The sequence below is a fragment of the Octodon degus genome, unplaced genomic scaffold, assembly GCF_000260255.1.
Source record: "Octodon degus isolate 3935 unplaced genomic scaffold, OctDeg1.0 scaffold00061, whole genome shotgun sequence".
Classification (NCBI taxonomy): Eukaryota; Metazoa; Chordata; class Mammalia; order Rodentia; family Octodontidae; genus Octodon; species Octodon degus.
Genome location: NW_004524637.1, coordinates 8560924 through 8587546, shown reverse-complemented (window position 1 = coordinate 8587546; position 26623 = coordinate 8560924). Strand labels below are relative to the sequence as shown.

Genomic DNA, 26623 nt, shown 5'->3' with positions numbered 1-26623 from the left:
TTACAACTCATTATATGTACTTATGAGATTAGCTAGTGAGCTCTGTAATTGTTTATTTCCATAGATGATAGATAGATAGACATATATCTATATATATATATTGTGTACATACACATAACTTCCATATGTATGTAATTTGCATACATACCATTTGCATATATACTTTATTGACAAGCAATGCAAATGCAGCCTGGCCACCGTGCAGCAGAGCTCCGAGGTCAGCCTGGGCACTCGGGCTGCAGCTGTTGTTTACCCATCTCCCAAGTGCTGCTCACTTTAGCAATGAGAATAAACAATGTGGCCTCTTACTGGGTTTCCCTCCGGCTGCTCCTACAGTTGGCTTATGATGACTGCAGACAGTTACCTGGAACGAAGGAGCTGCGGGCACGGCTCCAAATTGCCAACTTGAATTTCTGCCTAGAGTTTGCTTCCTGTGGTAACTTTTTGCATGCACCTCGATTTCAGAGTATCTATTCTTGGAATTGCATTTGGTTCTTAAAGTAGCAAATTCAGATATTCCTTCATAGTTAATTAAGTCATGTAACCCCAGAACACAAGGTATGTGGTGTTTTTTTCGGAGATGGAGTCTCCACATGTTGCCCTGCCTGGCCTTGAATTCAAGATCTTTCTGCCTCAGCCTCCCACGTAGCTGAGTACAGAAATGCACCACCATCCCTGACCCTAAGACATGTTCAATATAACTAGATCAATATAACTAGATTCAAAAGGAACTGAACCATTAACCTCCTATACAAAGGAAACACTTTAAAATATTAACTTTGAGGGCCATTTTGCCTCCTGTCTTTAACAAATTATTCACCTAGAATCAGGGACATATCCACAGCAAAATAGGAGCGCCCAGCCAGCGTAACACTGCTGAAACTTGATTTTCTGGCCTACAGCAGTCACAACTCTACATGGTTGAGTCTCGCTGTGTCACTCATTAGTTAGAGGTTCCTCTTCACTTAGGTGAAGAATTTGCCAGTTGTCCTGCAGAAAATATTTCTGAGAAGTACAATTTGAACCTTTGCTGTGTTCCAAGCATGGGCCACAATCCTCATCTTGCCTTCACGGCTGGACCTCACTGTGTTCTCTTATTCTGCCGGATGCGCTGGCCACGTACCTGCTAATCCATTGCTTGGTGAGAAGATTCTCAGACATCAAACCGTAAAGGTCAAAGAAGGTCCCCATGTTCAGTTCAATGCTTTATATATAGAAGAAGTCAGCTGCTATTGCCCTTTGCCTATTACTCTGCATATTTCTGTTACTTTTCTTTCTTTTTTTTTTCTGTTACTTTTCATATTGCCCAAGTATCTGCACAATAGCAAAAGGTCAGGTAATGATCAGATCCCTGTCTGAATCATGACCTCAGATTGTCTGGTGTCACTGCCAAGCCTCTTGGCCTGGGTTTCAAGCTCTGCACAAGAAACCAGTTTAACTGACACATATGAGCAAAGAAAGCCTCTTCTCATAATTCCAACGTGCTCATTACGAGTTTGCTTGCAAGCTTTCATTCTCCACTGTCACACCACTATGCGTCCATATCCCAATAGCTGCCAGCTTCTTGTGTCAGGTATCTAACCTTGACGTGACTATGGGGCAGTGTCACAGCCACCAAGCATCTGCACCGTGTATGCAGTGGTGCCTCGGTTCACAAATGCTTTGGGTTTGCAAACAGAAGGCTTTGGCAAAAGTTTGTTTTTGTTTACAAACTCTGCCTCAGGTGACAAACAGGACCATGACATCTTTCCCCCATGAACATGAAGGTGTCTGCCTTTTTTGAGAATCATGGAATAAATTAAATTCATGAACCAACCTAGGTATTGTATATAACACCAACACCCCCTTCTGGAAATAAAACTGGCAGAGTGTATTTCCCACCTCTAGTGATAGTAATTCCAAATCTAATGGCCCAAGCTGAGAAGATTTATATGTTATAGGAGGTACTAAATATGACCCAATGAGTTTTATGCAGATATTTCTGAGGAGAAATGGGAACAGTTCTTGTTGTGGATTTTCAGTAGTGTCAAGGCTGCACTGCCTTCTAGCAACTAGTAAAGAAGTTCTCCAAGCCCAGCATTTGCCACAGTCCCTTCCCTGGCAAAATGTGCTGGGCTAAAAGCAAAAGAATCATAGCAGAAAAATAAGTTTCATGTTCTTCCTTTCAGAAATCTAATATAGAAATGCACATAGTTTTATAAGGACTTGCATTTTCTATTAATTCATGAATAGGTGAAGGTCTGTTTATCACTAAAGATGGCCTTCAACCGGTATGATCAACAAATGATTATTGAACTACTTCTTTGTAGAAGGCTGTGGTGCCCAGTAGGTGCATAATGTATTTTTTTTTAAGGAATAAGACAAAAGCCTACTCTCAGGGGTGTTTAAATCCTCTTACAAGAACACCTTATGTTTGTACTAAGGTTTCTTTTTATCACATATATAACCAAATCCTATCTATACATGGCAAGCATTAGATTTCACTTTACAAATGAAGAACTTGAAGCTGAGAGGAGATAAGCAATTTTTCAGGGGTTCTAAGTCAAAAATCAAAGAAGCTAAACTAAACTCTAGATCTTCTAATGCCTAATCTAGTGCCAATTCCACCAAATCAACCTACCTCAGAAATCAAACTGAAAAAGAAACACTCTCAGAAATAGGAAAACCAGAGCTATCCATTCATTCATTCCTTCACAGATACCCCAAAGAGGTAGGAAAACTTGTCCCACTCTATGTCATGTATGTCCCTCAATTAATAGTATCTTAGTCACAGGTTGCTGGATACCATAGTCATAATACACTATACAAATATACATTTTTAATTAAATGGAAAATATATTTTATAAGGTTTTATTTTACTGAAAAAAAAGATTTTTTTAAAAAAAAAACTTTGATTAGAAATCTCTGGGAAATCTCACGGAAATTCTGTGCCTTCCTGTCAGTTTTTCTGTGAACCTAAAACTGCTGGGAAAAAAGTCTCAAAAACTCCTAGAATCAGCAGCAGCTTCGTAGAAATGCCATGAACATTTTTTTCAAGCACGGAATGTTGGGAAGTTATTTTCAAAAACATTGAAAAAGTAGATATGGATATGTGTGTGCATTAAAGCATTTTAATTCAACCAGAGGATATGGATTTTATTGAAAGCCTTACAAAGACTGAAGTATGTAGGAAAGTTATTTTGAAACAGGAGACTATCACATTGCTATGCTTCCAAAAGCTATTCTGCAAAAGAGATGACCTGGAGAAATTCTCCAACTCTTAGATTTTATAGTGAAGCCCACCATAGATAACAGTATCTTGTTAATTTCCTTATTGCTTTTCTTTCAATTGCAGTTTCGCACCAAGCAACATTAAACATTAACAGTTTGCGACCACGGTGTGGTGGCTGCATCTGGTTTTCTAAACACGCTTTCATTCGAACACGGCCACGGTGATTTCTTCAGCAAAATGTGGCTTCGCTTACAGTAACAAATGCAGAGCAGAGTGGATGCGAGGGCAAACACGTGGCTGGAAAAGCCTAAACTGTTTCCTATCCGGTCTGCTACACAAAGGATTTCCCCCCGTAACATCACTCTTTCTCCTTTCTCTTCCTTTCCTTGCATTCGGCAGTAGGCAGTGGGGAAGGATTCTGGCGGCAAGAAGCAGACTAGAATACTGAAAATGCTCCTTCTGTGGGTCATGCCGGTGACGCTTCTGGCCCCCGCCAGCCTGGGGCATTTTCAGGGCTCAGGAATCAGGAACCGTTTGTGGCTCTGTAACAGCAAGAGCACTGCAGTCTGGATGAAAGCCGAGAGTGGAGCGTCCCAGGCAACTGACTCGTTAACTGATGGGAACTCAGGTGCATTTAGTGGGACCTTCAGCCAATCAGGAGAAAAGTGAGTTGTGCTGGCGGCTTCCGTACTAAGATGGGGTAAAGGATTAGAAAAGCCCACAAAAAACAAGATTTTAGGGCAGAAGTGCCGTACACAGAACACTTTCATTTTTTCTTCTTTTTTCTGTATTTAGTACAGGGTCTGCAGGGTCTCACTACACAGATCGGACTCGTAGTGATCCTCCTGCTTTCAGCCTCCCAAGCGCTGGGATTACAGGCACCCACCACCGCGCCCAGTCTCACTTGCCGTCTCAGGGTGCCCTTCGGACTGCACGCTGCACGCTGGGGATCAAAGCCCTGGCCTCTGTGCCTGCCTGAGGAGGTACTTCAGTCTGCTGAGCTACCTGGCTGGCCCACATAGCACTTTCTACTGTTACGTCTCCCATCATGATTTAATGTGGTTTCAAGAGTACGTGTGAAATGATAGTAACAGAATTTAAGCAAACATCTCTAGAATTTTCAGTGAAGGCTGAATTATTATACTAGAGAGCCGCACTCACTCCCCCAGTGCATTTCTGTCTGCACGGACTCGCCAGTTTACCACTTTGACCATCAGATGGAGGTAGAATTCTTGATGTCTATTGATATAATAGCAGCAAAAGCAAACAGCCTTTTCCTTACCAAGCCCAGGAGGGCTGTGATCATCCAGCTTTGAAAGCTGTCGGTATAGTTTTGGCGAGAGGATGTGTTGTGTTCTAGCGTCTGCCAATTTCTCTGGTCTATTAAATACTTGAGTGATTGTGCACACCACAGGACCTTAAAGCTTCTTCTCATCTCCAGTCACTGGGAGCAAGAGAGCCACGTAGGTCGGTCCCTAGAGCATCATCCATCATGTGTTCTATGGGCAGGTACTTAAATGTGCAAAGGTTTCAGAGTCTTTGTTTATGACCCTCTGGAGACATCTGTCTGCTGGATTAATTTTTTCCTAATGTTGTACCACATCATAAAGTCTGCTGCCAAGAATATTCTGCTCAAGAAGATTTTGTTTTCAGCTGTTTGAGTCACTTTACTAATTTATTTCTGGAGACCAACGACAATAGAGAAAACCAGTAGCAATTCTCCACTCCATGGACCCTGTGACATAACTCTGCTGGATTTGTTTACAAGTTCTTACTCTCTGATGGCTTTAAAATACTCTCACTTGGGGCTGGGGAGATGACTCAGTAGAATAAACACTTGCCTGGAAAGTGCAAGGGCCTGAGTTCAATCCCCAGTTCTGCCAAATAAATAAATAAATGAGTAAATAAATAAATAAATAAATAAATTTAAATGTTCTCACTGCATGATTCTTTGCATAAAACAAACAGCTACACAGAGATGTCCCATAAAGTATGAGTGCCTCAGAAAACCTGTCCAGGAATTTTTTAAAAATCTAGTGGATTGGGCTGGGAAGATAGTTTGGTGGACTGAGCACCTGCCTGGCAGACACTAGGACATGAGTTCAATCCCTGGTACCACATGCTGTGCCGGCCACCAAAACTGAGTGTGGTGTTACACACCTGCAATCCCAGCACTGGGAAGGCTGAAACAGGAGGGTCACTATGAGTCTAAGCTGTGAAATGAGACCCTGTACCAAATAAATAAATAAATAAATTTTTTTAAACCTAGTGGACTATGTGGATCTAATCATGTAAAAACAACATTTGTAATTGATTTTTTAAAAATTATCCAATATAGTATTTGAAAAGAGCTTTTTACCTTCAGGTAAATAGAACTCTAGGTCAATTTCTGTCTCTTTTAGTTTTTATTAAGTGGTGCCTTGGTTCACAAATGCTTTTGTGTACAAACAATGCCATCCACAAATAAAAGCATTTGGCAACGTTTTGTTTTTCTTTGCCAACTCTTCAACAGGAGACAATGTGATTATGGCCATTTGTCCCTCACAAATGTGGCCAGCTTTTCCAAAATCATATAACAGATTAAGTTTGTGAACTGAAGTCTCACTGTATTGAAATAAATTGTACTTGAAAATCTCTATTTTTCATTTTCAGATAATGCAGTGCTCACCATCAAAGAGCCATAGAAAATTGTGGTGATTAAAGTCATTATTTGCCTAATAAATTTAAAACCTGCTCTATGGAAAAGTGATTCGAGCCAGAGAACCATTGTCAAACATCTTTTAGCGCGTGTTTTCAACCTTTGCCACGGCTCACTTTCAGACATAAACAAACCCTTCAAAACAAAGCATGGAAAACTTAATCCTCATGGACTCATACCTCAAAACAGTTAGACTGGATTATTTTCCATGGTGTCAGCGTTGACATTAATCTCCCGAGAAGATGACTTTATTGGAAACACTCACATAAATCTTACAAATGTCTCTTACAAATTACTTCTGCTTCATTCATTGCTGTACTTAGCACACACCTCTGAAGTGGCCTCCTCATTGCCGATGGGCAAGTTGGTTTAGTAGCACGGCAGCCTAGGTCAGCAGAACCATTGTGACCATTCTCATGGTGACTTGGAATATCCGCCTGATCAGTGTAACCGAGGCTCGTGGCCGTTCCCAACCTTAGCCAACAGCTTCACGGTGTTACTGCTCACTTACCTCAGGTGGCTCAGATAGGTTCCCAGGAACTGGAGTCGCAAGGGTTGAGCTCTGGGGTCCAGTTTGCCAAAGCCACCATGCATGGAGAAGACTTCGTGAGGAGCCACCGTCTGCACTAGTTCTACCCCGAAACCCGATTCCTAGGTCATTGTTCAAATGGGTCTGCTTAGCCCCAGACATGTTATTTGAACACCTCAAATCTTGCTGGGTGAGATTTCATATTTTATGTTATTAAATGCTTTGCTTTGTGAGCGGAGGTTTTAGAGGGTGAGTCATGGAATCGATTGTCATAACTCATTGTGCTAATAAGACCTTGTCAAGGTTATGTAACAGTGGGTTTTTAACTCCATTTGGTATTTGTTTATTGTTCTCGAACACAGATTATAAATTTGACAATCCTTCAAATAGCTCCGCAGAGAGATATGGTGAGGAGACTGCGTACCTAGTGCCAGCAGGAGCCCAGCGATCAGCAGGCTGTGGCTGTAGGCAGGACAAGTGGCATGACTATGATACTTGATTATATCATAGCATAGTATTGTACCAAACACAGCAAAGAGACCAGCTTGCCCCAGTGGTCTACCCTGGAAAATAGGGGGAGATAATGTTCTTGTGGAGAGCTTCAAATCCAGACAGGGGAGCTTGGCAGAGATAGCAAGACAGGGGACCAACTTCCCAAGCAAGGGATTGACACCATGATGACCGTGTCCTAGGGAGCAAGATTGGGAAGGTCTATGCGGGTGGATTCCCAGTGTCCCAGGGGTTTGGCTTCCCAGATTTAGGGATTTCAGGTTGGAAGTCCCACGGCCCTTCCAGTGAGAACTTCACTGGGCACTCTGTCCAAACACTCAGTTCTCCCTATGTCTGCATCAGTTCCTTCTCCACCATCTCTTCCCTCTTCAGTAGTTAGCACGCTGCACCACAATGAGCATTTTATTGACCTGCGTGATTTGGGGCCCATCTCTCCCACCAGAGAGTAAGGTTTGTAAGGGCAGGGATTTTTGTTAAAATTTCTCTCCACTGAAGCCTCAGCATCTAGAATACTGTCTGACACATTGCAGCTCCCCAAATAATATGTACAGCATGGATAAGTGAATTGATCATCACATGTAGCAGACCTTGTCTTCAATAATGAAAATATAGTGGGCAATCAAAGAGACAGGGTTCCTGCTCTAGTGGGGTTGCATTTTAGCAGAAGAGAACAAAATTAACAAATACGTAATTGCAGGTGATGCTGCTTGTTCAGAGGAAAATGTAACAGGGTAAAAATCTAAACCTCAGGTGGAAGGCTTCTGTCTCATGCACTGACTGGATGAGAGTAGAACAGACTTCTCACTGGCATTTCATTAACTGAGCAAAATGCAGCGATATTTGGTTGTAGTTAATTTTTCTAGGAAAAATTAGGTTTTTCAAAGACAAGACTCTGACTTATGGATTTCTATCAACCTAGGAATGGACAGAAAAGATGTAGTGTTTTTATGCAATGGAGTATTACTCAGCTATGAAGAAACATAAACTCAAGGCACCTATAAGCACATAATGCTTGGGAAGGGGTGGACATCTGGCTATAAGCCATCATAGTCATCGAAGTGTGACACGTGGATAAAATCAAAGGACTTTCATTAATAAACTTCAAAAAATCTTGAAAACCTTCAATGAGTATTGAATGATCAGAGATAAGAAAATATTCAGAATGTCAAAAAAAAAAGTATAGTAGTGGTCCTGGCCTTTATGTAATTACAAACTCCATACTGATTCCTAGAAATACTTCAGATAAAATACTGAGCAAATTACTTCCAGTAAATGTAAATAATGGCTGGCTCTATTAGAAAGCAAAAAAGTTGGCCAAGAGAAGGAAATGTTGAATTACGTTTCTATCTTCTTTGGGTCGATATAAGCAGCTTGCTATGTCAGGGCACTAGAGTAGATCAAATGTCTTGTTTTCAGTAAAGCACTAAAGAGAGCTTTCTAATATCCTTGGGGAAGAGAAAGAGAAATTTAGGCAGCATTATCATTCTCTTGAGAGAATACGAATGTAGTAAGAATTCTCTGGGGACCAACACCGCAACACAATGGCAGGACATTTGGAGGGTGCCTAGGGTAGGGAGGTGGCAATTCATGCTTGGAATACACACATGGGAGCTAACAGAGTAAGGGGTAAAAGGAGCCAATAAAAAGACTCTCCATTCAAAAATCTTCTGGAGATTCTCAGGATCATTGCCTTGCCCATCTGCTACATGTAATTGTATGGCTTATCACTGTCATGTTTCCTAGCCCTTCTCCTTTCCCTCTCTTAATTAGTCAGTCCTTGAGTTCTTGCTTTCCTTTTAGTTGTATTATACTTTTCTATTTGTATTTCTTCTTTTGAGTTCTTATACTAGGGAATCTATACGATATTTACACATGTGTGTCTGGTTTATTTCACTTATGAGTATATCTTCAAGCTGCATCCGCTTCAATGTAAAGGCTTCGAGTTTATCATTCTTTATAGCTGAGTAATACTGCATTGTATAAAAATACCACATCTTTTTCATCCATTCCTCAGGTCATGGACATCTTGGTTGTTTCCAAGATTTGGCTATCACAAATTGTGCTGCTATAAACATAGGCACACATATATCACTATGATATGATGTTTTCAGATCCTCCAGGAAAATTCCTAGTAGAGGAATAGCTCGTTTAAATGGGATTTCCAGTCCAAGCTTTCTAAGGAGTCTCCACACTGATTTCCATACAGCTGTACCAGTCTACATTCCCACCAGCAGTGGAGAAGGATTCCTTTTTCCCCACAACCTCTCCAACATTTGTTGTTGGTTGATTTCTATTGGAAAGATTCTCACCCTGATTAACTATATATTACTGACACTTGTGAACTAAGCAACTGCACTAAAGATGGCCATTTGTAATAGTAGGTTCGTGCTTGGAGTGACTGTCATTCTGGTCTTCTGAATACGGGCTGCTTGTCATGACTTGCCAGTTGCTACTGAGCTGTCTCTTGGGTAGATTATTGTTCAAAAAGAAGGGGGTAGTGAATGAAGGCAGGAGACAGGAAAAGAATGTTGTGGGACTGTCCTTCTTCAAGGTTGTATATGGTTAGATTTTTGGACTTATGTGTCAACATAAGAATTATATGATTTGTTATGCCTATTTTTAAAATATATTCTAATTTTTAAATGTTTTTTCATCATATTCTGTAGGGACTTAAAGTTCAACATATCAATACTTGATGAAAAATACCTGTTCCATGTTATGCCTAAGATGTTTGATATTCAGACAGATAGTGAGGTTAAGCTTAACAGCCTAGGTTAAGCTTATTACTAACAATAAGCTTCTCTTCTGGAGGGTTAACAACCTAAGTTTGCAGACCAAAATTAGAGAAAAAGGAGGCCTGCAAGGAAAGCCAATATTTTGGCCCTAGCCTTCCAAGGTCAATTAAGACTCAGGACATATGAGAACTCGTACTGTAACATCATGTAACTCGGTAGTGTCCCAAATTTTCTGATCAAGGAGATTATGGGGCAAAAGAGGAAAGTGATCGATGATGTAGAGTGTGCCTAAGGAGAGTCACATGGAGAGAAAACATTCTCTCAAGCTTTCCCAGAGAGCACATTGGCCAAGCAATGGCCGTAACTCATCCACATGGCTGACACTGACAAAGGTTCTACAATCTGAGGTACAGGACCTCAGGATAAATCCTGAGGGGATTTCACTGACCTTATCAGACCCAGAAGCTACAACTCTTGTTGCATACATCCTGCTTTACCTTGGTCTTAATCATCGAGCAGGAAAGTATAAAAATGAAGTATAAGAAGTAAAGCCATGCTGTTATGTTGAGCTGTAGGGGACTCAGATCAACAATTTCTGACATTGCCAGTCAAGCGGAAGACCCAATACTATTATGGACTACTGGACTCTTTTAGAATATTTTGCTGAGTTAACATACCTATAATATTCAAATGATGGAACTAAACCAAAAAGAGGATACAGATGAATGTCCATTTTGTATCTGTGTATTCAAAGTGGTTAGGATAGATATATAGTTACATTCTCTTAATGAATAGAGGGATTTGTTCTAATAGTGTTTGTAAATAAGATATCATGTCTGCATCTTGTACGGCAAATAACCATTAGGAAGAGCGTATGCAATGTGTTAATTATTGAAACTGCCCTACCAATTTGGTTTGAGACTGTCTCATTGCTATTTGTTTCTCAATAAAATTATGGAAAAATAAATAAATAAATAAATAAATAACTCTCCAGAAATCCAAGGGAGTGATATGTATGCATCTTAGTGTGTGTTAAATTTGAGCCAGTTATGTCATTTAGTTCTTTAAAAAGATTGAAACTTTAAGCTGATTTAGTACTCTCACTTCTAGGAAAAAGTAATGACAGACAAAAACACAAGTGTTTTACTGGCGCACTTAGTCATTTAGTTGGGTATATTTCATATACCATGTATCGTGTAGAAAAGTTGAGTGGATTAAAATCTAATCAATCGCTTGCCTTCCTACTAAACTGAGAACCCTGCCAGAGCATGGCTCCCTGCCTGAATTCCCAGTGCCTGCTACAATGTCTCCTAAGTGTTTGTGTGATGAAATAATGCAAAGAGATCAGGAACAAAGTTCACCCCCAAGCATGTACATCCATGTTCATAATGGATCTAAAGTCGTATCCCTTAACATGGATTACAGATTCACCTCCAAGCCTCCTGGCAGCCAAGACAAGGTGAAAAGATATAATGAAAAGTCATCACTGTCATTCTAGACCCTTTTTTTCCAGAAATAATATAGCTCTTTCTTGAAGTCAAATATTGACATATGTTTTTCATACTATGCCCCATGAGCTTGTACACTGTTGAGAAACTCTTAAGACACAGAACGTTGATTGAGGGCCCTTTACCTCCTCTAAAGGAGATATTAGAAAACCAGAGTTTTGTGAAAGTCCCTTACGACCACAGAAGGGGAGTCCAGAGACACATAGTGATAGTGTCCAGGCTTGCTCAGGCCCTGTGGTCCAATAGGAAACAGTGGTTGCACAACCTTGACAGTCCTGTTTGAAAACACATTTTTGCTAAAAGCTGGGGAGTGGGAAGTGTCAACCCAGATTCCCCAGCAGTAGTACACAGTGCAGTGTCTTCCTGGTGCTGAATAAATGTCAGACAGTCTGCTTACACCAGAGCAGGAGGCTGACCTGAGGCTCATTGCCATAACATGGCGACAAGGACAGCAACAGAGCTGGGTCTCATTCTGTAGGGAAAGGGGACAGCAAGCTGGGCTTGATCTGTTTCATGGGAGAGCAGATGGTGAAGTCATGGTAAGGTAGAGTTCCAATAGCTGAAGAGCCCTCTTCTTGGGGTGGTGGGCACCATGTACCTGTGGTTCAGGGTTGATAGAAGAGTAGTGTGTCAGGTCGCAAAGCAGAGGGGGTCACTCGGGGGTAAGGCGGTCTTGCGGCAACAGAGCTGCCTCTCCCAGCCCTGTGCTACCTTGGGGTGAGAGCTAGGCAGGCACTAGATGCTGGAGGGTTCCAACGGAAACTGCACAATGACCTAAGCATGCTGTTTTAAAAATAACTTCTGCCTAAGAAGCTGGGAGAGATGCAATTAGAGACCCTTCTAGCTGCGTGGATTCCTGGTCCTCAGTCAGTATGCCTTGGGCCTGTGTTTGCAGAGACCAGACACTGGTTCCAGGAAGATGCTGGAACTCCTCAGGAGGTCTCTTCCTGCGTCCTGGCCTGTTCCCACTAGTCCTGTACGAAGCACTCCAAATAGGCAGAAAGTGATATTTCCCATGTCCTCTGGGGTCTTCTAAACACCACTTAAAATGCACATTTCCTTTTTAAGAAATTTCGGCTCATGGCACTATTCTCAAAGCTTCATGAAGATTACAGTGCAAGTTTTTATTGATGAGGGTCTTTAGTACTATCTAGAGCTCAATGTACTTAGTCAGAACTGTTTGGTATTTTTTGTCAAACATTCTACATCACCATGAAAGCAAACAAAATGCCACTTTTAATATTGATCGATTTGCAATGGAAGCTGAGGGGTGCTATGCATGAATTTCAAGTGCAAGCTGAACTTTTCATATGGAAAAATTATTCAGCAAGGGCACTTGATGAAGTAACATGTTGGGGAAAGCATGCATGTGGATCCAGGGAAAGAAACGTTGAGCCCTGGCCCCATTCTTATTCTCAAAGCTTTGAGAATAAGTGCTTGCCTGGCAAGCTCAAGGGCCTGAGTTCAATCCCCGGTTCTGTAGCACAGGTCTTGTCTGTGGGGGGGCCCATGGCTCATGGCATCCATGGCCACCAGGGCAGCCTGCATGCTCCAGTCCTCCTAGTCCATGGTGCCAGCACAAGGCCAACCGTCAAGTGTCCTGAAATGTAGACTTGATCAAAGTGAGACTCAAAAATTGATGAGAGGGTTGGGGAGATAGCTCAGTAGAATAAGTGCTTGCCTGGCAAGCTCAAGGGCCTGAGTTCAATCCCCGGTTCCACCAAAAAAACAATCAATGAGAAGTCGGTGGCAAGGTTGGATCTCCTCTGCAAGTTATTTCTAGAGAATCATTCTCTTAAGGTATTACACGTTAAACTGTTGCAGTGGATTTCTAAGTGGTAGTCAACTTATTACACCCCGCGGAATTAAAGTAGTGTGGTGCTGGGTGTGGGAGGCCCACCTGAGGATTGTTGTCAGCAGCATAAAGGCAGAACAGGAGAAGCTGCCAGAACGCTGCTAGGGATGTTGTTTGGAGAAGTATTGGAAGCTGCTAGCTCTCTTGGCTGTCCTGCTGGAGGACCTTGTCATGCTGGCTTTCCCCATGAACTTTGGAGGAGCTCTGGTCCTCACCTTGAACATAGCTTCCTGGCTCTGGAGGGGAAGATGGTACCCTGCTCAGCCTCATGAGAAGCTTGTTGCACTGACTTTCCTAATGGGAACTCGGCTTGCCACATCGCTGGAGGAGCTGGGGACCTCACTGTTGCTAACGGTGGCTGTGGTACCATTGAGAGAGCTCTGGCACTTACCTTGAGTGTTGCTTCCTGGCTCCAGTGCAGATCCCTCAGCCTGCTGGCACAGATCCTACATCTCGCTGGCATCTGGCTGGCCTAGCTCCCACCACTGACCTTTGGGCCTTCCCAGCACAGATCCATGAAGCGGGCCTGCACAAGGCATTGACGTGGGCTCTAGGCCTCCAGCTGGACTGGTGGGGAAGGCACTGTTATGACTCTAGGTTTCCATCTGGCCTCATGCAGAATATTAAGATCCAGATGCTCAGCTAGATTCCTTAGTATTTAGTGTGTAGATAGATTTCTTGCACTGGTTGTATATGATTCTTTTTTTTTTTTTTTTTTAGGTTTTTCTTTTGTGTGTGTGTGTGTGTGCGTGTGTGTGCAGAGTCTCACTACAAAGCTCAGACTCATAGTGATCCTCCCGATTTGTGCTTCCCTAGGGCTGGGATTACAGGTTATGCGACCATGCCTGGACTCCATCACCAGCTCAGCATGCCCAGGGACAGGGCCAGCATGGCATGCAGCACCAGGAATCAAACCCTGGCCCCTGCGCTTACATAAGCAAGCTCTTAGTCTGCTGAGCTATAACGCCGGCCCTTGTATGTGACTCTTGAGTGATTCATTATAAAATATTATAAAACAAGTCCTGTACCAAATTGCTCACCTTGCAAAAACCAAAGACCATGACAGCTGTGTACAGTGTGCACACACTCGCATCCTCACCTGCTCAGGAGGCTGGAGCAGAAGGATCCCGGAATTTGAGCCCAGCCTGGGAAACTTGGTAAACTCTTGCCTCAGAATTTTAAAATGAAGTGAAAGGTGCTAGGGATATGGCCCCTGAGTTCAAACCCCATTAAAAAAAGAAAAGAAGACTCTGTATCTACTTATTAGCAGCCTTTGTACAATCCCCGGATTCCTCTGCCAGAGCTTTGTATTAAGTACGACATGGACGGTGATGCCATGCGAATTCCTGGCCCACCGAAGTGCTTGCGTAGAGCATCTCCTCCGTGGCAATGTGAGCGCGCCTGCCAGTCAGCCGGCTCTGTGCCTCGCTGAGCTCAGGGAGAGGCCCCCTTGCCCAGCAGCTCCGTTGCTGTTCTCTGAATCACATCATTCAGTTGTGGCGGGGCTCGAACTGTGTGCGCAGGAAGGGAGAATCCGCAGAGCTCTTCTGCACGTGCTGTTGTCACCTCACATTGTCCCTAGCTAAGCGAGCCTGTGGCCGAAGCAGGAGCTTGGGAAGCCAGGCGTCCTCTGCTCTACAAGCATCTGTGATTCTCTGGAGTCAGGATTCCAACAAATTAAACTTGGAAAGTTGATTCCTAATTAGCCTACAAGACAAGTGGGGGGTCGTTTTTGTGATTAGCTGCAGAAGCCTTCAAACAGTTAGGCTTTTTACCACCAATGCCCTTCTCCTTTTATAATATTATAGTGTCTTCCAAAGAGGACATTTTGGTTAAAATTTGAGTCGCAATAACCTTCTTCAGATGCAACATATTGATGATGGCTCTGGTTAAAATAAAGGCCAGTAGGAGCTGTGGGGTTATTTTCAGGATATCGCATCTTATAATGCATGAGAAGTCATGTATAAAACCTGCCTGTATTTTTAAACTGATCCTAAACTTAGCCCAAGCTTTGTGGGGTGGCAGTAGTGTAGCCAGTGAGGTTTGTCTCAGGCACGATTATTGCTAAGTGAAAACCTAGCCCAGAGAGCTGTTCATGTTTGCCTGTGTGTGTGTGTGTGTGTGTGTGTGTGTGTGTGTGTGTGTGTGTGTGAGAGAGAGAGAGAGAGAGAGAGAGAGAGAGAGAGAGAGAGAGAGAGAGAGAGAGAGAGATACAAGGGTCCTTGTACATTGAAGGACCCTTCATTAGCCTGATAGCACCTATAAAACACTTCTCAAAGTAATATTTTCACATTTCTTAGAATCTTTAATTAATTTGGTACAGGGTCTCCCTATGTAGCTCAGACTCATAATAATCCTCTCCTGTCTCAACCTCCCCAGTGCTGGGATTACAGGTGTGTAGTACCACCCCCGGTTTGGGTGGCCAGCATGGCATGTAGGCTGAGAATCGAGCCTGGGTCCTTGTGCTTGCCAGGCAGGTGCTTAGACTGCCAAGCTATCTACCCAGCCCTCAGAAAAATATTTTAAAGGCTTGTGATTATAGTTCAAATGCATAGTTTGAAATACATGTGTGATTGCAAAAGAAAAACAAATCATCTTCACCATAGAACAGGATAAAATACATAATTTGAGGGAGAATGGGACAAGTACCCTAATACCATCACTGTCTGTTGCCATGGATAGCAAAAATGTATGGTGGAATTTTTTCCCATCCATGCTTACAACCCAGGAAACTCTATGTACGGCTCCCTCGCAGAGGGTCCCCAGATTAACACCATTAGTCCAGGGACTGTCAGCACCTCCACACCCCATGTCTCTGCCACCTCTGTCCCCAAGAGAATGACGTAATGGAGCAAGGCTCAGTCACATGTGTGCAGGGGACACTAAAGCATCCTCATTCAGCCCCAGCAGTGCACTGTGTCACTGCCAGTGAGCTCAGCACCTGAATGCTGTCACCTCAAAGATGTCATTCAGTGGCACTTCAGTGCTCCTGCTGCCACCAAGAGCTGACCTACAGCAGTGTTTTTTCTGCTGTCCCTAATGCCACCCACCAAAGTCAGGAGATGGCCCTACAGTACCCCTTACGCTTCTGTACCCAAACCTTATGGGCACTGCTACCAGAGTAACGTGTTACATAACTACTTCCTTTGGGAAAAATTTACTCCCCTGTCTCCAGTGAGACACTGTGCCCAAGATTTAACTCAAATGTCCACAGGGATACCCTCATCTGGGTTATCAGCTTCTCCTCAGAACTGGCTTCTCGTCCTGACTTGTTAGGCTAGTGCAGAGCAGGGGTTCCATGGGAGAGGGTTCTGGAGAGAGGCATTCCAGAAAGAGAGTGCAGTGCAGTATGAGAAAAGCAGCAAGCTAAAAAGCAAGTAAGATACAATATTTTCCCCCTGTTTTGTGGAGCAAGAGTTAAGGAGTTTGCAGCCCAGTGTGAAGCAAGTGGGTGCATCCTTAGTCTGGTGCTGTGGTGGGAAGAGTTGATTATTAATCATGTAAACCGGGCCAGCCAGGTAGCTAGCAGACTAAAGTGCCTGTTAGGGCACATGCAGGGACCAGGGTTCAATCTCCAGTGTGGTGTGCCGGCCCCTCTCCCAAGGTACAGTGACACAGTGACTGAGACTGGGCATGGGTGCGCACACCTGCAATCCCAGCGCTTGGGAGGCTGAAAACAGGAGGATCACTACGAGTCCCATCTGTGTAGTGAGACCCTGTAGACCCTGTACTAAATACATTTTTTAAAAAATCATGTAAACCACTAATGCTCTATTACTGCCCTGTTCAAAAACCCTCAGTGACCACCCCACTGTCCACGAAACTAGACACGCCCCCTGCCCACAAGCTTCACATTTCCTTTCCGGCTAGCTCCCTTATCTCAGACCCACCTGCCGGAATGTTCTTAAGAAAGTTCTCCTGTTCTTCCACAGCCATCTCAGACACTGTCTTCTCTGGAATGACTTTCTTCACATGCCCCCATCTCTCCTAACATGAAAGATCACTTTGTGCCTTCAGCCTCTGGAGCATTTTTCTTGCTGCTTGTCTTCCTGCCCCTTTCATCATCGTTCACTGTGCTCATCGTGGACGTCTGCTGGATTTGTCATTCCTCAGGGAAGAGACTGCTTCATTTATCTTTACACCTCTAGGAGTGCTTGCCATCATGTCTTTCATGAGTAGAATACCAAGGATATGTCTTCAGATGAACTGGAATGATATCTATGCAAAAAACAGACTTAACAGAAATGGGCTGCCTGACAGCTCACCTATCACAGAGTACACTGGCTAACCCATGTCGCTAACTCTAACTTTTTGATTGGTTAGTAACTTCTAGTGACATTTTGCTTGCATGTGGCCCTGACCCGTACACTTGTATGGACTACAGCACCATTTTCCCAAGCCATTTGGCTAATTCTCACTCCACAGTGTCCTCCCTAACCAAAGGCACCTAGGCATGTCACCTGTGTGACCCCTGGATCCTATACTTGCGGGGCGGCCCAGTTGGTTTCACACTGTTGTCACTGTCTTGAAATCCTTAGCCCATTTTAAAACAGTTCTCATGTTTTCATTTTGAAATGGAATCCGCGGACTCAGCAGCCTGCCCACATCCCCTCTGCCATCTGGCCCTGGTATCGCTGGCACATCCTCCACTGCAGGCATCACTCAGAACTTTAGTTTTCTGCATACGTCTGTCTGCTTCTCTGTGTGCCTCAGTAGATTTTAAAAACACTGGGAAGGCAGAGAAAGAAAATGGGAGGAAGGAAGCAAGGAGGAGGGGAGGAAGGAGGGAGGGAGGGAAAGAAGGAAAGACGAAGGAAGGAAGGAAGGAAGGAAGGAAGGAAGGAAGGAAGGAAGGAAGGAAGGAAGGAAGGAAAGAATTGCTCTTGTTATATCCACACAGCTCAGACCAGCACCCTGTGCTTCTTCAGTACTTACTGACTAGGTAAATGGATGAATATGGGAAGGGAAGAAGGAACTCACTAATTAATGAGTATTTGCTCACTCTTCGCCCATTGGGAGCCACAGTAAGGAAGTCCTTCACTCGCACCCTTCAGATGGCAGTAGGCTGGTAGAGAAATGCCTCTAAGAGAGGGTAATCTTAGTCTCAAGAAAAAAATGGGCAAAGCAGAGGCATGAAGAAGATGAGTAAGCAATTTGCAAATGTTAACCCAGAAGGAAGTAGCAAACGGATCTATTTTGGACCCAAATGCAGAGTCATGAAGCTACACTAAGATGCCCTGGAAGGCAAAGACTACTTTACTGGTTGGATGATCTCTGGCTCAGTTTTTTTTTTTTTTTTTCCTTTCTCTATGCCTGGAGTCAACAGCCACTCACTAGAGGGGACAAACATGTCACTGTCCCTGTTGGGTACTACATCATCCTCCAGGCTGCTTTAGTGATCTCTAGATTTCATTTTCTCATTGGTAGCTTGAGATCAAGTAGGATCGCTGGCTTTTGATACGTTTACAATTTGGAGTCGGAGGCATCTTAAATACAGTTCAAAGTGTCCTGATCCATTTAGTTATCCTGGTCAAAAGCATCAGAAGTTATTTTAAAAATCATGTATTGGGTTTTTAAATCCCTAGAATAGTGCTTCCCTCCTGTAGGAGACAGGGCCTATTGGGACAGCACCTACTCCTCTCTCCACCTGAGGAGATAGATGAGGGTCATGTAGTTCTCCTGCTGGGCTGGAAATGTTCTCGCCACCCTCCTCTGCATGTTCTGGTTGGCCACCCAGAGCTCCAAGCCCTGTCTGCTGCGCAACCTCAGATGAGTTACGAATGCCCCTTCAATCTCTGCTTTTACATCTATACAATGGAATCAATGATATTCCTGGGTATATTAGTGAGCATAATAGACACAAATGCAGGAAAGGGTGGAATAAGCCCAGCTTCCATCTCAGTTTCCACTGTGAACAGTACAAGTCACCAGCTCACAGAGTCCCAGCAGTCTCCAGCTCCCACTCTAGTCCTCTGTTGCTGTAAAAAGAAGGGAGAGACAGAGGCCAGTCAGAGGTAAGCAGAGTTCTCCTCTAAGGGCCAGATGGTATGTATTTCAGCCTTGTGAGCCACAGAATCTCCATCACCAGCTGTAAAGTGAAAGCAGCCTCAGACACTGGGGGCAGCTGTGCACTCGTGGAACTTTATGTACAAAACTACATGTTCAGGGCCAAGTATACATCCCAGGCTATCATCAGCTAATCCTACACACAAGCCTTGGGACCCCCTGAGTCAAGTGATGTAGAAAGGCCTGTGGAGGTCTTCAGGCAAGCCATGGGGAGGCAGGGCTTAGCTCCAGCACTGGATGGAGGAAGTCAGGAGCCAGTACTGAGTGTGTATCAGATGACTCTCTGAGGAATGAGTAAAAGTGGAGAATACAGCTAGAGCTTTGGCCCAGGTTTATAGTTTGTTCTGTTCCTCTTGCGATCGAGATAGTAACTACAGCTGACACAGAGCCTTCTGTTTTATGAGACATTTTCCTTGGAACTCAGTTCCCCTTTGACTTCGGATGCTTCATATTTCTAGAAATAAAGTCGGTAGGTTGACTGCTTTTGACCTCATAGTTAGAAGTCATTTCTCTAGTAGTTTGACTCCAAAGAAATCGATAGTACTTGGACAGCAGAAGAAGTCACCACATTTATTTTCTTATTAATGGAAAAGGAAGCCAGGTGGCAGTCCCCAGCTGTAGCCATCTGCCAGCAGTACCAAACACGAGGTGGGTACTCTTCTGTGACAGGAGAGTGGCTTCAGCACTTGCCCTCAGGAAAGACAGCAAAAATCGCCTCACAACCTTTCTTAGTTTCCAAGGAACAGAGCTGCATGGGAAACTCACATACCTCAAAGTGAGCACAGCCTGGCATTCACGCAAAACCACACACACAACCATTCCTTTGTCTGTGCACTTGCAAAGGCTCCCCATTTACATTTTGTGTCATTCTGGATTTTGGTGCTCAAGTTGGCTGGCACCTACTGAGGGCTTGCATGATTTAACCTGTGTCCACTTGAATAGGACTGATGTTGTATTCGTTCTCTAATGATGAGGAAAGGTTCTTACCAAATTTCTCTTTTTGTTGTTTTACAGTTTTCTCCTTGTCTTTGGTTGCTTGATTTTGTCAGTGTTTTCCACCATCCCTGAGCACACAAAACTGGCCTCAAGTTGCCTCTTAATTCTGGTAAGTGAAACATTTGAACAAGAACATGCATAAAGTTTGTATCATTCCTGTTTGTAACATTTTTGCTATGTATTATATTGCACAAAATGTCCTGTTTGGGGGGGAAAAAGTGTAACTGTGAAGGACAAATGTACCAAAGATCACTGAAACCTACTTGTTTAACCTGTAATCCATCTTCAGGAAAATACAAAAATATTCAGGATTGCCACTCTATAAGGATATCTTTGAATAAAGCATTTCACTCAAAAAAATGCAGTGCTTGAAAGCAGTTTTAATTCTATTTACGTCTGCTAATAAAAATAATTATAAGAAGAGGCACTGTCATGACTGCCTTCATTACTGCTCAAGGCTACCCAGTGAGTGAGCTTTTCCAGTAATTGAAGGTTAGCAGTAGGTCAGTGTAATTGGCCAAGAGCTACAGGAATATGGCGCCTTGTAAGAAGACAGAGGGTCCCTTCATGCACTTTTCAAATAGCAGGCTGTAACATGAGCTTCTCTGGTAATGCAGTTACCTGGTGAGAACTCCTGCAGTTTGCTCGAGTTCCATTATGCTGTCAGTCCTCAGCCACACAGCGTTATTCAATTCCCTTTCAAATGGAAAAAGCCCCTTAGCTATTTTATTCTGAATTATTGTGGGACTTTTAATCTCTTCTACCTTCTATTGTAATGAAGCTATAACACCGTATACCCAAAGTACATCTGATTGAAAATGCAGTTCATTTTCATCCGCTTGACCTCCTCACTTAGCTCAACATTATCAGACCTGACAGTCTCATCGCTGTCTGCATGAGCTGGAACAGCTCACGTTTGTAGACCCTTGTGGAACACAGGAGGAGAGATTGTGTAGAATGTTGTCTGGACCCTAATACACAGATATAGGTAATATTGAGCAGGACGCATTTAGTATGAGAAGAATATTATTACCATGAAGGTAGCAACCTAAATATTCCTTAACCCAAGAAGAGGGCAGATGCTTTTCCTCTCTTTGTTTTCAGACCACTCGCTTGTGCATGGGGTTTGCAAAACATCCACTCGTTCAACCAGGATTAGGAGGGAAACAGGGCTGAATCTGGAACAAATCTATCCCAACTTATTTCCTTACAAATCATGCTCAGCAGTCTCTTTGAAATGTTCGTGTTACAGTTGGTTTTTCAAACCCCACGGTAGAGAATGGGTAGACAAAAGAACACACAAGGAATGTTTTCCAATCACAGAGGTTTCATTTGGGTGGTAAGTGGCATGGGGGGTAAGCCTGTCCACCCCTTTCCTTATAACAGGTGGCCTCAGCCCGGTGTTGAAGGCTCTGCTGGCTTTAGGTCTTCATACTTAACTTCAACAAGAATTTTTGAAATATTTTTATTGAGAAACAAATAGCAATGAGATATTTTCACAACTGATTACTAGTACATTTTCAATAATTAATACATTGCATATTGTTGTCTTAGTGGTTATTCATTGTGCAAGATGCAGACCTGATATCCTGTCTCAAACACTATTAGAACAAACCTTTCTATTCATTGAATTAAGAGAATGGAGCTGTATATCTATCCTAACTATTTTGCATATACAGATACAAAACAACAAGAAATTTTAGATTAAAAGTATAAACCTGACTTTCAGATTTAGAACATGAAAAACTGGATCTACTGCATGACCAGTGATGCATATTAGAAATAAATCACATCAGGTCACCTAGGAAATTGTTTCATTCATAACTGTGTCAAGAATTCAAAATGTTATGTTGCATGTTCCAAATTTCTGAACTGCAAATTCTGAACTACTATGTGGTCCAAAGAAACCCATGTAATTACAAACCTCAAAATTATTTAGAATTTTTGCTTTAAAAATCTGTTGAACCACTGATCAGCATTTAGTAACTGGAGTGCATTTTATTGATAAAATGTACACATTGTCAATCTGTGTGTGTGTGTTTGTGTGTATGTGTGTGTGTGTGTGTGTTGATAGAAAGACATGCATGTGTAAACATTGTATTGTCTCCTTCATGTGAGAACCTGAAAGAGAAAAATGGAATCTGAAGGGTACAATAGATACTGGGAAAAGAAAATGAAATTATTCAAAAGAAAAGAGTTACTGAGTTGAGGAAAAGGACAGGAGAGGGAGTGGGGAAAAGAGATACACCTATGTATGTAATCATGCATGATGGTTTGGACAACTGTACTGTGCTGGTCTTATGAAAAGGAACAGTTAAGGCTTAATTTGTTTTGCCTCCTTTTTGCAGTTGTTTGTCCTTTTCCTCTTAATTTCTTATACATTTCTTTCTTTTTTGCTTTCTTCTTCCAATTTTCCATGCGTCTATCTGGTAATATGAATAACTGGTTGGAAGACAACACTGTATATTACAACAAATACTGTGGAATTCGTATGACTTTGCTAAATGAAATTCTGTATCACTTTTAATTTTTTCTGTTTTAATTCTAATTTGTACTCTCTTTAAAAAAATTTCAAAAAACGAAAGAAATTGACCTCAGGACCTTACTCACAGAGTACAGGAAGCACTCCTTCACTGAGTTCCATGCCAGCCCTAAAGCTGTCAGTCTCCAATGCCTTAAAGCTTGGCAAGGTAGAAGAGTCACTCTTCTAAGAGGCCTTTGTCCTCCATAATTTGCAGTTGGTGCTACAAGCAGGTGTCTGCAAGAGGTGCTGTCACATGGCTTTCCACAGGAAAAGAGTTGCTAATTGTCTTATGTTGTAGCTATTTTAAACCCCAAGTGCATTCTAAAGACCTACCTAGGAATCTGAATCTGTGGACAAGAGTCTGAAGGGAAGATTTAATGGTGTTCTTTAACAATGTTTTCTCCAAAAGCTGTATTTTATTTAGAAAAAAAAATCAGTATCTTTGGATTTTTCTTTTTTTTTTTTTAGTTAACAATTTGAAAATCAGAAAAATGTGTATATTTTAATTCTTTTTTGCAATCAGGTAGCATACTATATCACAAAAATTTGGACAATTATAGAATATTGGGAAAAGCCATAAGAAACCCAAATGACTTAGGGAATCACCTATTTAATAGTTTTCTTTCTTTCTTTCTTTCTTTCTTTCTTTCTTTCTTTCTTTCTTTCTTTCTTTCTTTCTTTCTTTTGTATTTTAGGGAAGGGTCTACAGGATGTTCAAGGCCTCACTACTAGATTGGACTCGTAGTGATCCGCCTGCTTACAGCCTCACAAGGGCTGGGATTACAGGCACACGCCATCACGCCCAGTCTCAGTTGCCATCTCAGCACACCCAGGGGGGGGGGGGGGCTAGCATGGAAGACCCAGGGATTGAACCCCTAGCCCCTAATCTGCTAAGCTATTTGGCCGGTCCAATATTTTTCGACATATATGTTTGGGAGGGCTGTTCTGATTACAGAAGCTGTCCTTTGAGCCTCTAATGAAAAATATTCAAAGAACACAATTCTGTCAAGCAGTGACTTTAATTCCCTAGATAGGTCATATTTTACAATTTAGAATCCAAAGAGTAATAAAAGCTTTTAAAATGTTTGCAAAGACATACAAAAGTCATTCTTCCTTGCTTGCTCTTTCTTTATCTTTCTTTTCCTTCCTTTCTTCATTCCTTCCATCCTTTCTTCCTTTCTTTTTTGGTCTTTGTCTTTTTTCTTTCCTTCTTTCATTCCTTCCTTCCTTTCTTCCTTGTTTTTTTCTTTATTCCTTCCTTTCTTTCTTGCATATTCTTTTGTTCTTTATTTCTCTTTCTTTACCTTCCTTTCTTCCTTTCTTGCTCTTTCTTTCTTTATCTTCTCTCATTCCTACCTTTCTTCCTTCCTTTCTTCTATCCTACCTGCCCCCCTTTCTTCCTTCCTTCCTTCCTTCCTTCCTTCCTTCCTTCCTTCCTTCCTCTCTCCCTTCCTTCTTTCCGTCCTTCCTTCCCTCCTTCCATCCACAATAGGATCTTGCTGTGTTGCGCAGTCTGATCTTGAACTCCTGGGTTCAAGTGATCCTCTTGCCTCAGCCTCCTGTGTAGCTGGAACCATAGCCACATGCCACCATCCCCAAATTCAAGCCAGTTTTGTACATTTTGCTGTTGGTGTACGCTGAGCACTACCAGTGGATTAATTCAGAATGCCTATAAAATCATCACAACTGTATATTTTTGGAGGTCCTGCTTCATGAGGGTTTTTAGAAGATGTGATTGTAAATTGGTGACTGCTGCTGCCAAGTATTGTCCAACAGAAAATCAGCCTAGTAAAAATAACAGCGTGTCCTTGCCTGCTGTATTCACAGAATCTGGTACTGTCTGACTTCTATGTTTTCCCCCAGTTCACAACAACCCAAAAGGTAAATGTTTTAAATCAATCATGGACAGGGATGCAGCTAGACAGCACAAGTAAATGAAGACACTTATGAAAGGGTACTTCAGGAACTGCTTCAGAAAGTGGAAAGTATGATGGGATTTGTGAAGAGAAATATTTTGAGTGGCATTAATGGCAATGTTTCTTTTGTGGTCAAATATTTAAAAATTTAAGCATGCACTATATTTTTCAATTACAACATATCTTCTCCATTCAAAATGGAATAAAGTTAAATATTAATGACAGAAATAAAACTGGACTGTTTACAAAATTGTAGAAATTAAGCAATACATTCTTAGCATTTCTGCATCAAACAAGAAAGAACCAAAGAACTTAGAAAATATTTAGAAATGAAGAAAATCAAAATACAACTTGTTAAAACTTATAGGATATAGTGAAAATAGTGTGAAAGAGCAAATTTATCACTACATATCATCACATTAAAGAGCAACAAAGATCTCAAATCTGCAAACTGCCCATATAATTTATATAACAAAGAAAAGAACCCAAAGCTAGCAGAACAAAAGGAAAAGTATAGACCACAATACAAATAAATGAAGTAGAAAATCAAAAATAAAAATAAAACCAAAATTTGGTTCTTTGAAAAGATTGGGAACATTGTCATACCTCTAGCTTCAAGAAATAAGAAAAAGAAATAAACAACTCAAATTAATAAAATCATAAATTAAATAAATCTGAAGAAACAGGAAGGATTATGACAGTACTATAAAGAAACTGAATAATTTCGATGAAATAAATTCTGAGAAAAATAAACCTGCCAAGACTGAACCATGAAGTAACAGAAAATCTAAATAGACATGTAACTTGTAAGAAAATTTATCCAGTAATAAAAACTCTTTGCAACAAAGGAAAATGTGAAACTATGTGACTTCACTGCTAAATTCTAATAAATAGTCAAAGAAGCACAAATATCAGTCCTTGTCAAACATTTCAAAAATTTAAAGATGAAAAAAAATTAATTTTCAAAAAACTTTTATTTCTTTAGTTGTTTAGTACAGGGTCTCACTACACAGTTCAGACTCATAATGATCCTCCTGTCTCAGCCTTCCCAATTCTGGGATTACAGGCATGTACTACCATGTCTGGTTTCAGTGGCTGGCACAGCATGCCTGGGACTCTGGGGCTGGCACAGCATGCAGTGCCGGGGATTGAACCCAGGTCCTTACACTTGCCAGGCAGGTGCTCAGTTCACTGTGTTATCTCCCCAGCCAAAGATGGAAAAAATTAAAGATAAGGAAATAATTTCTGATTCATGAGGCACCACTATTTTCTTGATACCAAAGCCATTACATGAAAAGAAAACCACAGACCACATTTCTTATGAATACTGATATCAAAATTAGCAACAAAATGCTATTAAAACAGATATTAGAAGATTATAAACAGTGACAGGATTTATTTACTGGAATTGAAGGCTGATTCCAAATACAAAATGATCAATCAGCATAATTCACCATATTAGTAGAACAAAGGGAAGAAGCACAAGATCTTTTCAATTGATGCAGAAAAGGTATGCGACAAAATTCAGCACCCTTTCATAATTAAAACCAAACCAAACAACAACAAAACCTCAACACTGAGATTCTACCTCACTCCAGAAAGAATGGCTACCATCAAGAAATCAACCAGTAACAAGTGCTGAAAGGGCCATGGGGGAAAAAAAGCCCTTCTCCACTGTTGGTGGGAGTGCAGACTGGTGCAACCACTTTGGAAATCAGTGTGGATATTCTTCAAAAAATTAGGATTAGAGGTTCCATTTGACCCAGCTAATCTTCTTCTGGGAAGTCTCCCAAAAGAAATGAAAACATCATACCACAATGATATATATGTACTCATGTTTATAGCAGAACAATTTGGGGTTTTTTTCCATAATTTTATTGATAAACAAATAGCAATGAGACAGTTTCAAATCAAATCGGTAGGACGGTTTCAATAATTAACACACTGCATACATTCTTCTTAGTGGTTAATTGCTGTACAAGATCCTATTTACAAACACCATTAGAACAAATCCCTCTATTCCTTAAGAGAATGTAACTATATATCTATCCTAACCACTTTGAATACACAGATAC

At 41.9% G+C, this 26623-nt stretch overlaps 1 protein-coding gene across 2 annotated transcripts in view; it reads left to right on the top strand.

Moving 5' to 3' along the window:
• The window catches only part of Kcnq5 (potassium voltage-gated channel subfamily Q member 5), a 574968-nt gene that overhangs the window by 361735 nt on the left and 186610 nt on the right, over window positions 1–26623 (top strand). For both annotated transcript variants that reach the window (XM_023718707.1, XM_023718706.1), the window contains exon 2: window positions 20127–20217. In XM_023718707.1, the coding sequence (XP_023574475.1) occupies window positions 20127–20217 (91 nt within the window). The remainder of the gene's footprint in view (window positions 1–20126; window positions 20218–26623) is intronic.